At 45.7% G+C, this 11,809-nt stretch overlaps 1 protein-coding gene across 2 annotated transcripts; it reads right to left on the bottom strand.

The window, feature by feature from the left end:
* Positions 1-4,820: 4,820 nt before the first annotated feature.
* Positions 4,821-11,266, bottom strand: LOC128666061 (uncharacterized). 2 transcript variants are annotated; one of them, XM_053720442.1, is made up of 3 exons: positions 9,233-11,266; positions 6,573-6,733; positions 5,624-5,784 (listed from the first exon to the last, which is right to left on the bottom strand). In XM_053720442.1, exons 1-3 carry the CDS (start codon positions 11,079-11,081, stop codon positions 5,767-5,769), a joined length of 2,028 nt encoding a protein of 675 aa, XP_053576417.1. In that variant the 5' UTR covers positions 11,082-11,266; the 3' UTR covers positions 5,624-5,766. The 2 variants fall into 2 exon arrangements, with proteins under 2 accessions (XP_053576416.1, XP_053576417.1); XM_053720441.1 differs by lacking the exon at positions 6,573-6,733 and having other exon boundaries at positions 4,821-5,784; positions 9,233-11,265.
* Positions 11,267-11,809: the final 543 nt, after the last annotated feature.

The following is an 11,809-nucleotide window of genomic DNA, read 5'->3' as shown; positions in this document are numbered from 1 at the left end:
CCTCTTGAAAATAAAGATCGCCAAAAAATTGTATACACTCTGTAATACATACGGCCCAAACGTATTTGATCCAGAATACTGGAATAATTTCCAGTCGAAACTTTTATCTTACACAGAAGGCTCTCTAATTATCGGTGGTGATTTTAATATGGCACCTCATTCCCCAATAGACAGGCTAAGACAAGGCACTAAACATCTGAAGCAAAAAAGAGACAACTTAGAAACCAAGCTATACAAAAAAATCATGCACAACCTAGCCATATATGACATATGGAGAAATCAAAACCCAACTTCTCATAGCTTCACTTGCCTTTCGAAGGCCCATAAAACCATGTCTAGAATAGACATTTTTCTGATTGACGAGCGTATTTTAATATCAAAGGTCAAAGCGACAATTATGCCGATATTACTATCAGATCATGCACCTATTTCCCTTGAATTACAATTAGCAGATACGCATCCCTCTTCTTCACGCTTCTTCTTTCCCTATTATTTAACATCAGACCTAAAGTTTAAAAAATGGCTATTAAATAAATATAAAGAATATGCGCATTTTAATAGAGAATATCTTAATAGTCCTGAAATATTCTGGGAAACGGCGAAAGCTGTAATGAGGGGGGAAATTATTGCTTATGGCGCTATGCTATTAAAAAAACTCAGACAAAGGGAAAAGGAATCTTATAAATTTTTGCTGAATTCTTATAATCAATATTTATCTGATAGGACTCCTGCCAACTGGGCAAAATATCTGCGAGCGAAAAATGAAAGAGATGTCTTTGTACTATCCCAAGAAACACAAAAAGAATTGAAAATTCAAACCAGAATGTATAGGTATGGCAACAAATCAGGCAGAATATTGGCTAAATTAATTAAAAATGAAAAAAAACAATCAAACATAGACAAATTGCTCCATAAAGGGGAACATGTTACCAAACCAGAGGATATTCTGATGTTACTTTACGAATATTTTAAAGATCTGTATACGCCTAAAGCCACTGAGGCAAATAAATCTGCTGAGTTTTGGAGCGATATTGAATATCCCACACTGGCCCCCGAAGTTACCAACAGTCTCAATGCCCCTATTACGGCAGAAGAGATTGAGAAAGTAATATCTAAACTGTCGCCAAACAAAGCACCTGGTCCTGACGGCCTCCCCAGTGAATTTTATAAAATACTGCTTAGTGAAGTCACTCCACATATTTGTACTCTTTTTAACAGCTTCTTTATTGAGGGCAAACCTACTCCTCTTGCTTTTTCGCAGTCCTATACAACATTAATACTTAAAAGTGATAAAGACCCAGCTTGCAAAGAATCATACAGACCCATAGCCCTTCTTAACGTGGATTATAAAATTTTAACAGCAGTATTGGCGGCTAGATTACAAGGGGCCATTGCAAAAATTATCCACCCAGATCAATCAGGGTTTCTAAATAATAGAAACTCTGCTGCTAAAATCAGGGAGGTATTAGTTGTGACAGAATATTATAAGGCGATGTCAGATGTGAGCAGCGGGGAAGAGGGCATACAAGATCTTGCCATTATTTCTATTGATGCAGAGAAGGCATTTGATTCAATTACTCATGAGCACATATATTCTTCACTTAAACATTTCGGTATTAAGGGTAAATTTATGGATTTCATAGTGAATCTCTACACCTTATCTGCTACAAGATTGGTAATTAACAACAATCTTTCCCCCTCTATCCCTATAGGCAGAGGGACGCGTCAAGGCTGCCCTCTTTCCCCGCTTCTCTTCAATATTGCTATTGAACCTCTGGCAATTAAAATAAGACAATCCATCGATGGTATTAGAATTCATAATCATGAAATTAAAATTGGGCTCTATGCAGACGATCTCCTCGTTTATATGACAAATACGAAACTAAACATCCCAAAACTCTTTTGTATAATGGATTATTTTGGTTCCTTCTCGGGATACAAAGTTAACTACACGAAATCTGAAATATTCTGGATTAGAAATACTGAGAACTCGGTTACAAATATACCATTACGACAGGATACAGATTCTTTCAAATATTTAGGGATACATATCCCGCTTAACACCGAGGATCTCTACAAACTTAATATTCCCCCAGTCTTGAAAGTAATTAAAGAAAAACTCAAGAACTGGCATAATTTGCCAATATCACTATCTGGCCGAATAGCCTTATTTAAAATGGCCCTGCTTCCGAAACTACTTTATATCCTCCAAAACACATCTTTATTACTGTTAGGGAAAGACATCCGTTCAATTAACAGCGCACTTGTAGAATTTTTATGGCAGAGGAAAAGAGCAAAAATATCTCTCAGGAAACTCTCAGTACCAAGAGAATCCGGAGGATTGGCCCTGCCGGATTTATGGTTATATAACCTCTCTTTTCTTGCACGTATCGTCACAGACTGGATCTCTTGTAACAATTATATTCTAAACAATGATTTAGAATCCAATGTCTGTCATCCATATTGGCTATCCGCACTGATCCACCTTGACTTAAAAGAAATCCCAACAGAAATAAAAAAACTTAAAACAATTTATAACCCGCTTAAAGCTTGGCAAAAAATAACAAAGCTTCTCTCAATAAATAGCAAAGCCTCTCCATACCTGCCGATAGTAGGGAATCCTAAATTTCAGGCAGGCATTCTTTCTGGTGTTTTTAAGAGATGGCAATATACTGGTTTGACTAAGGTTCATCAAATAATAGATAAAGAAAGACATTGTATTAAATCATTTCAAGAATTAAACACAGAATTTGGCCTGCCAAATAAAGATTTCTTTGCATATCTGCAACTTAGGCACCTTGCGCTTGAATTAGTTAAAGCAAAAGGCTGGAACTGGAATATAGGTAAACTGGAAGACTGGTTAATACTAACTAGAAATGGCCGTATGTCTATTACACCCTGCTACCATTTCTTAGGTACAAACAAAGGTGCACCTGTTCTAACGCAATTGACTGCAAACTGGAATATACTAACTGCTCCAGTAATATAGAAGTAAAAACTCTCCAACTCTCATTTAAAAAGATCACCCAAAATACACTTTCGGCTACATGGAGAGAAGCCCATGTTAAATTTCTTCACAGGGCATATTTCACCCCCGAGAAAGGCTACAAGTGCGCTAACGTAAATTTTAGTAAATGTCCCAAATGCTCATATCTCGCAGCCAACTTCTTGCATATGATATGGCACTGCCCAAAAGTCAGGTCTCTATGGCTCAAAATAGAATACTGGTTAAAAAACGTATTAAAAATAACTCCCCTCTCTTTAACACTATTCCAGATAGTATTTGGTCTAAGGGAAGAACCTGGTAAACAAAACAATGAAAAGGTTGTAATTTCTACCATACTAGCCACAAGATATCTAATTTGCAAAAAATGGAAGACCCGGTCAATTCCCTCTCTTTCTGAAAAACTGTTTAAAAAAACAGTGCATATTAGAACAAAGAGACACAAACATTGATAATGAACAAGATGTTAAATTTTTTTTCGATAACTGGGCAATCTTTCTAAAAATATTTTCTCCCACAGAAATAAATCATATAATTTTTCCTTTTCAAAACACAGAAATAGTCTTGCTAGGGAACTGGTAGACTAGAACTTCTTCTTAAGAGTAAACAAGAATTCCCCTTCCTTTTTTTTTTTCTCACACATGTGGGGGGGGGGGGGAATGGGGTGGGATTGGAAAAATAAACAAAACCCCAAGACATTCTTTCATAGATAATTACATAAGATATAACTACACTATGAATGCTAACTAACTTAGCTTTAGTTATTGAGGCTAAATAGATTAGACACAGAATTATGTAAACTAATGCAAGGTCACTTTCTTTATTTTATTGCCGCATAGTCTCTGTATTTTGTGTGCCTATTTCTAAGGGATTAAATGCTTACCGGATCCTTCTTCACAGAGGAGAGGATTTAACATAACTTAATTAAATAACTATGTACATGAGAATGTAGTGCGAAATAACCACAGACAAACTTTTATGGGAAAAATTTTGTGACCGTCACAGGCCATAAAATTTTATTAACCTAACAAACTAGATAGAACTGATAGAACTGAAAATATATATGGCGGCATAGAGATCAGATACCCAGAACAGCAGGAGATCACCGGCCCAACGGGAACAGCAGCAGAGGGTTCTCTGCCCAAAGGAGATGACGCTGAGGGGTTGCAGAGATCACGTGACCATCCCTCAAAAGGGAGGAAGGAGGGTTACCGTCACGTGCACGTGAGGGCCTACCCTCCTCCCCGGAAGTCTGGCCATCACTCACCCCTAGCGACCTTCTCCTGCGCAACCGGACCGAGGATCTCCCGCCGCCAGGGTGAAAGAAGATCTTCCACCTAGATAAGGGTTCCCTGTTACCAAGCCGTGTAAACCGCATAACAGGGAGAGGAGATCCATATCCTACAGTAATGGCTTATTGGGCCTAGGGTGAGTAGCCATAGCCCTGCCATTAAGGTGCCGTCGAAAATACACATCATTAAAACATTACAAAAGGGGAAGGGAGGGAGGGAAAAAACTGCTTCAGCCAGGATCCGGAGAAGAAGAGGAAGTTGCAAGGGAGAACTTGGCTTATCTACTGGTAAGGAGGGGCCTACCCTAAATTGCAACAATGTTGCACCCAGCACCTTCCCTCTCTCTTCTAACCCACTCTCCTACAGCCTTAACCCTTAGACTGCTCCAGGCTTATACTAAGCCCTACACTGCATTAAGGGATTAAATGCTTACCGGATCCTTCTTCACAGAGGAGAGGATTTAACATAACTTAATTAAATAACTATGTACATGAGAATGTAGTGCGAAATAACCACAGACAAACTTTTATGGGAAAAATTTTGTGACCGTCACAGGCCATAAAATTTTATTAACCTAACAAACTAGATAGAACTGATAGAACTGAAAATATATATGGCGGCATAGAGATCAGATACCCAGAACAGCAGGAGATCACCGGCCCAACGGGAACAGCAGCAGAGGGTTCTCTGCCCAAAGGAGATGACGCTGAGGGGTTGCAGAGATCACGTGACCATCCCTCAAAAGGGAGGAAGGAGGGTTACCGTCACGTGCACGTGAGGGCCTACCCTCCTCCCCGGAAGTCTGGCCATCACTCACCCCTAGCGACCTTCTCCTGCGCAACCGGACCGAGGATCTCCCGCCACAAGGAAGCATTTTAATGGTACCCTTGCCGCCAACCCACAACCCGATTTACAGGAGGGGTAACAGAGCTCTCTGAATGTCCCCTATGAATAAATCCAGCCCCACATCAGAAAGGTGAACTTTATCCCTTCTATATAGCTCGGTTCTATCAGCCGAAATGGCTTCGTGCCGTACCACGAAGCCACCTGACCCAGTGACGGTTTTCGCTACAGACGCATTGATCTTCTTCCTAACCCGGTATGCCGCCGTATGGGCCGACATATGCCTCCAGTGGAGACGGGGTATTATATGGGACCACCCTATCATGACCCCCGGGATGCGTACTCTTAGCCACCCAATGTCTGCCTGCATAACCTTAATCAACTGTAAAACTGGTATGGCCCCCACATCGTTACCCCCTAGGTGAAGAATAATAATGTGAGGCTTCCCCCAGCGTACCAGGGCCTCGGATATGGTTCCTGCTAATTGGGGCCAGCACATCCCCCTATCACCCAACCACCTAACGGATGCCTTGTTGGTAGGGAGACCTAGGGATTGGCCAAATGGGAGGGACGCACAGCGTAGGGAGGCCCAGTGGACAAAGGAGTGGCCCACAATCCAGATTCGCTTCACCCCGGGGGTAGTGCCTGTGGAGACAAACATTTTAGTATCCTGAATTAACATCTAAACATTAAACAATTGGACGGACATAGGTTCTGAAACAATTGGACCGCCAATGCCCAATACGTTTTATGTCCTCGCACGAGGAGCCCGCTTGCGCAGCGTTAGTCGCGGCCCCTATGCGAAAAGAGTGCGGGGCAAGTCTGCTAGCGTCCAGCCCCGCCTGGACTGCCGCCAATTTTAGGACCCTACCGAACTGAAATTTGGAAAGGGATCTGCCGTCCGCATGGACCAGGAATTGCCCCGGGCCAGGCGGCCTTTGAGCCAGGTAAAGATTAACGCAGTTAACCGGGCAGCATGCGCTGTTCACCTGAGGGTGAACGGGGATCCAGGTTCCCTTACCCTCCTGATCTGTCTTTGATCGCGGCAGAAAAAGAAGTAAGGAATCAGGGGCAGCTCTAACATGTTGCAATTGTATACCTGCCCCAGACGCCTGCTTGGAGGGTGCTACTACCTCACTAACTCTAAGAGCGGCGGCAAAGGCCAGATTAAACGCAGTTTTGAAGAGTAGGGCTTCAAAATCTGATCTACAGACCACGTCGAGCGCCAAGAGCAAACGCTCCAGGCGGTCGCGGGTGATGGGTTCGCGCGTGTCTATTTTCCGCTGCTGCGATCTGCCCCAACCCTTGATCACCTGCCTAATAAAAAAGGAATTGGTTGGGTCAGGAATGGCTAATGCCCTATAGAAAAATGAGAGGGCGGCCAATTTGGACTGTATTGCCCCCTGACGGGCCCCAGAGGCATGCAAACTCACCAGCCAATCATGTAAGTTGTCCCTAGACCCCTGAGCAGCGTCGGCTCCCCTGGACGCACAGAAATCGTCCCATTCAGACCACATGCGGGCATAGGCGTGCCAAGTGGATGGTGCTAAGGAGGAGCGGACCAACGGCAGTAAGGCTATCCAGGAAGGACGAGCTGCCAAAGGAAATCAGGACAGCGTAAGCCCACGGCTGCAGCTGTGGGGGCTAACTTGCGAAATGTCGCCCATTCGAATCGTGACAGGGCGTCAGCTACAACATTGTCGACGCCCGGGACATGACGGGCCTGGAACTGGATGTTAAGGTCCAGACAGCGCAACACCAGGTGGCGCAGCAAGGTAATGACCTTTGCTGAGGTGGCTGACAAGTTATTGATCGCAAAGACCACACTGATGTTGTCTGTCCAGAACACAACAGTCCTGTTCGACAACTTCCCACCCCACAGCCCGACCGCCAAGACCACGGGGAATAGCTCCAGGAGAGTCAGGTTTCGAGTAAGGCCCGCCGGGGCCCAGGACTCCGGCCAGGGCTCCGCGCTCCACTCTCCCTGGAAATAGGCCCCGTAACCGTGCGATCCAGCTGCGTCAGTGAAAAGGTGCAGTAACTGGCTAGACATGGGAGGGGTACGCCAGACCCGAATCCCGTTAAATCGCGTGAGAAACTGTTCCCAGACTACCAGGTCAGCCAGCAATTCACTCCCTAGGGTTATCTTTGATTTCGGGTTTGACCTACCACTAAGCTGTCTTTCCAGTCTACGGTTAAAAACCCGACCCATGGGAATAACTCTGCAAGCGAAATTAAGCAAACCTAACAGGGATTGTAACTGTTTCAGGGAAATAACTGCATTAGAGACTGCCGCTCTGACCGCCTCAAGCATGCCCTGAACTTTATCAGGTGGCAACCTACAGAGCCGAGCCTGGGTGTCGATTTCGATTCCCAGGAAAACTAAACAGGACGCGGGGCCTTGCGTTTTGTCCTCTGCTAGGGGCACCCCGAAATGTCTCATGACGCTGCGCATGATGTTCATTGTGGATAAACAATCATCGGAGCCTGCTCTCCCTACAATGAGAAAATCGTCCAGGTAGTGTGCTATGGGATCGCTGCCCACTTCTGAAGCTACGACCCAATGAAGGAAACTACTGAACGCCTCAAACAAGGCGCATGACAAAGAGCAGCCCATGGGCAGGCAGCGATCCACGTAGTACACACCTGCAAACTTACAACCCATTAGATGGAAAACTGAGGGGTGGAGTGGAAGAAGCCTAAATGCCGACTCAATGTCTAGTTTCGCCAATAGAGCACCATGACCCGCCCTCCTGACCAGGTCTAGTGCGCTATCAAAGGATTGATAGCGCACCGAGCTGAGTTGGGGGTCAATGGCATCATTGACTGAGCTACCTTTTGGGTACGACAGGTGCTGAATGAGGCGAAACTTCCCTGGCTCTTTCTTGGGAACCACCCCCAACGGGGAAATGACCAAATCAGGTAAAGGTGGGGCAGCAAAGGGGCCCGCCATTCGCCCTAAAGTCACTTCTTTATTAATTTTATCCCTCACCACTTGGGGGTGTTGGTATGCTGAAATAAGGTTCCTATTAAATCTCTTACCCTTGATTTGCCTAAATGTGGGGATATGAAAACCAAATGAAAAACCCTCCCATAACATACGTGCCGCCGCCTGGTCTGGGTAAGCCCACAACCATGGTGCCATGGCATGTACATTAATTGGCGTTTCCGCCTTTCTGGCCCAAGTTTGCTGAAGGGGGCTTATTGGTGTGGTCCCTTCGCTTGATGCAGTCACTGCCAGGGTGTGGACCAGAGCAGTACCTGCAGACATGTCTGAAGGTGCATGCGCTACCCTTTTCGCATTTTTTGTCCTGGAAGGGCCAGCAGGTTCCCCCCCGTTTCCTGCTTCTGGTATTGCGAAAGGACTGCTGCGCTGATTGCTGAGTTGAAGTTGCAGCAGCGGGTGCACCCCCTTTTGGGTCCATTCGCTGCCACAACTGGTTATCAGTAGAGTCAAAAGTCAGGGAAGGATTTCCTGCCATTTTCCTCCTGAACTCAGCATCATATTCCCTCCACACACCTTCACTGTGATTACGCTGAATCCAGTGAATAGTGTCCGTGTATTTTAGGATAGGCAAACTCTGGGAGGGGTACTTTTCGATATAACAGGAGGAAAAAACCCTGAAGCACTGGAGCCACTCATCAAAAGTGTCTGGGCGTTTAAATTTTTTAGGCCCTGTTCCCTCATCGCTCCTCTCTCTCTGCCTATACGCCTCCACCGAAAGGTCAAAGATATTAACATATTTTCCACGGTGGATTCTACTGACCACCTTTTTGCGCAGGTGTCTATGCAATGAGTATATTTTCCCTGGGCTTGCGTCCCCGTAAAGGGCTGCTCGCCTTTCGGAGATGGCCCTGGTAGGGAGAGGTTCAGCTGGCACCTCTGTAGATGGGGTTTGCGGGGCGGTGTTACTGGCGCTGTCCTGCTTAGTATCTGGCTTGACCCCCCTCTTTAAAATTTTCTTAATCATTCTAAACATTTTCTTCTGACCTGCCCCTTGTAAACCCAAGGAAGAGTCAGTCTCAGACCCTGAGTCAGAAGAGGATGAGTCAGAGGAAGAATGGTCATTGTGTGTAAATAAAGCATTCTCACCGTGACTAATGGCAGGAGGTCCCTGACCCATGCTGGAAACGGGCTGGCCTGCTGGCTGGTTTTGGAGGGCGAGTCCTGAAGACCCTTGCTGTGCAGTGGAAGTGGTGGCTGCTGCTCCTGCTGTAATGCTGCTTGGAACTTCTGCATCCGCCCCACTCATGACTGTGGCAGTGTTGGTCCGTGTTTTTGCTGCACTTTGTGATCCAATTGCCCCCTGCAAAAGAGAAAGAATTTGGCGAGCACTTTGCCCAATGGATGTGTCTGGATTATCAGTAGCAAGGGGTGGATGAGCTATATGAAGTGGTGTATGAAATCCCTGACTCACTGACTGTCCATTCGCAGATGTCTGAGCATTCACACCATGCTGGTCTACAATAGGGTTATGGCATGCCTGGCTTATTGATTGTGCATGGTTTAATGAGTGTGCATGAGCGCCCTGCGTGGCTGCAATGGGGGAGTGGATACCCTGATCAAGGGGTTGTACTCCTTGTATGCCTAACATAATGGGATGTTGTAGCTGGCTTAAAGATTGCCCATTCGCATTATGTATGCCAACCAGGGGTGTATTATATCCCTGAGGAGCTGCTTGTACGTTCACACCATTCAAAGCCGCATTCACACCAATGGGGGATGGTAAATGATGAGACGGTAAATGATGCTCAATGTTTTGATTAACATGCATACTTTGAACATTGCCTTGATTCACATGCAGGCTATTATTAGACACAATATCATGCGGCTGAGCGGCCGCTTGCACTAAACCACTATCAGCCCTGTGTGGCTTAATAACATCGGGAGCGGCCTGCTGAACGGCATTTGCGTTATCTCCCATTTGTATAAACTGTAATGGCCTCATTGCCCTGGAAGGGTTAACTCTGCGTGTCCCCCTACCCCTATCACTGGCTATCTGCCTGGTACTACCTCTTATGATGGAGCGACCCCTTTGATGCCCCTGAGGATTAACGTTCAAATGTGCCGTTCGCTTGCGCAGTTTGCTTGCGCTGTTAATGCCCCTCTGACCCCCCACTGATAACCCGCCAACGGCCAAGGACGGCTCTCGGTGCTCACCTGCGAGTGGCGTTGCCCCGGGAGCCGATGTCCTTGTGACCGCGCGGGAATCTGCCAAGCCGGAAGTGCCGATGTCCGCTTCCGGTGACGTCACTAACATGGCGTTGACACCGGAAGTCGGACCCGGACCACGCGGCTGGCGAAGGAGATCGCTAGGCCCCGGGGGGAGCAGCATAGGCCCTGGGATGGCATGGGCCTCGGGTATGGTGCGACCAGGGGCAAGTCCGGGTGTTGAGGGCTGAGGGGCCGTTACAGGGGCCATGTTCCGGCCGGGCTGGGGACCGCGTGTTGCCACGTGTGGTGCCTCAATGAGAGGTGTGAAAGGGCGATGCCTGCTGGGGGTAGTTAAAGCAGGATCCGGATCCTGACTAGAAGGATCAGGAGGGAAAACAGCTGGTGTCACACTGGGCCCTGGGGAGGCTGCAGCCATAGCGGATATTATGTTTTTCAATAGGTCAGAAACTGCTGACATAGCAGCAGGGGGTACAGCACTTAAAAATGAGGCCTGTACACTATCAAGGGGTAAATTAGCCTGCTGGGTCTGCAATGCTTGAGGTCTGGGGGATTCCTGAGCTAACTCAATATCAATAGGTCCCTGCTCTTCCACATTATGAACCTGGGCTGACACAACAGTAGTATATTGAGTTGGGGGAATGATATCTAAATCATCCTCAGAAATAGATTGAACACTTATCTTTATTTTTTCTTTTGCAGGTGCAGGAGGTTCCTGTTCCGACTGGTAACGTCTGGGAGGCAGAGTGGAACGCCTGGAACGATGCATAGCTGCACTGGTGATGACAGAACTGCTAAGAAAAAACTGCTTCAGCCAGGATCCGGAGAAGAAGAGGAAGTTGCAAGGGAGAACTTGGCTTATCTACTGGTAAGGAGGGGCCTACCCTAAATTGCAACAATGTTGCACCCAGCACCTTCCCTCTCTCTTCTAACCCACTCTCCTACAGCCTTAACCCTTAGACTGCTCCAGGCTTATACTAAGCCCTACACTGCATTTTTGGTTGATCTAGATGAATAATAATCGTAGTATTTCTGGCCTGCATCAACTATATTTTGGTTCTAGATATTTTCAAGGATAAATATATAAGAATGATGAAGTATAATTAATAAAGCTTCAAATCTATATGCTATGTGAAAATTATCTTAATTTTGCTTAAATTTAGATATACTGTGTTTCAATGACCTTGTATCTCAGCCCTTATTTTTTCTGCACAAGATAGTAAATGTATGACATTTGGATCTATGTAAATTGTTTTGGTTTATAAATAAAAAGTATAAAAAAAAAAAAATTGTATGTTCTACCTGAATCGTGACAGAATTGTTTTGGGTTTCAGGTCCCTTTAAATGCTCCCATGATATCGTGTGTTCAAGAGATACCTAGGTAGGCATCTGGAGCACTATATGTCAGGACATAGTGCTGCCCTCTACTGCTCTTGCAAATAGATAACATTCTTGCAAAACTGCTGCCATATAGTGCTCCAGAAATGGGCACGCTCC

This window comes from Bombina bombina, chromosome 7 (assembly GCF_027579735.1).
Source record: "Bombina bombina isolate aBomBom1 chromosome 7, aBomBom1.pri, whole genome shotgun sequence".
In the NCBI taxonomy this organism is placed as follows: Eukaryota; Metazoa; Chordata; class Amphibia; order Anura; family Bombinatoridae; genus Bombina; species Bombina bombina.
The sequence above is the reverse complement of the archived record's forward strand: the minus strand, read 5'-3'. Positions and strand labels throughout refer to the sequence as shown.

Bases quoted from the DNA above. Each gene is read 5' to 3' on its own strand.
- LOC128666061 (XM_053720441.1), bottom strand. From the start codon at position 11,081: ATGCATCGTTCCAGGCGTTCCACTCTGCCTCCCAGACGTTACCAGTCG. The intron at 5,785-9,232 runs GTGAGAATGCTT...TTGTCTCCACAG, and splicing joins ACCTCCTGCCATTAGTCACG to GCACTACCCCCGGGGTGAAG.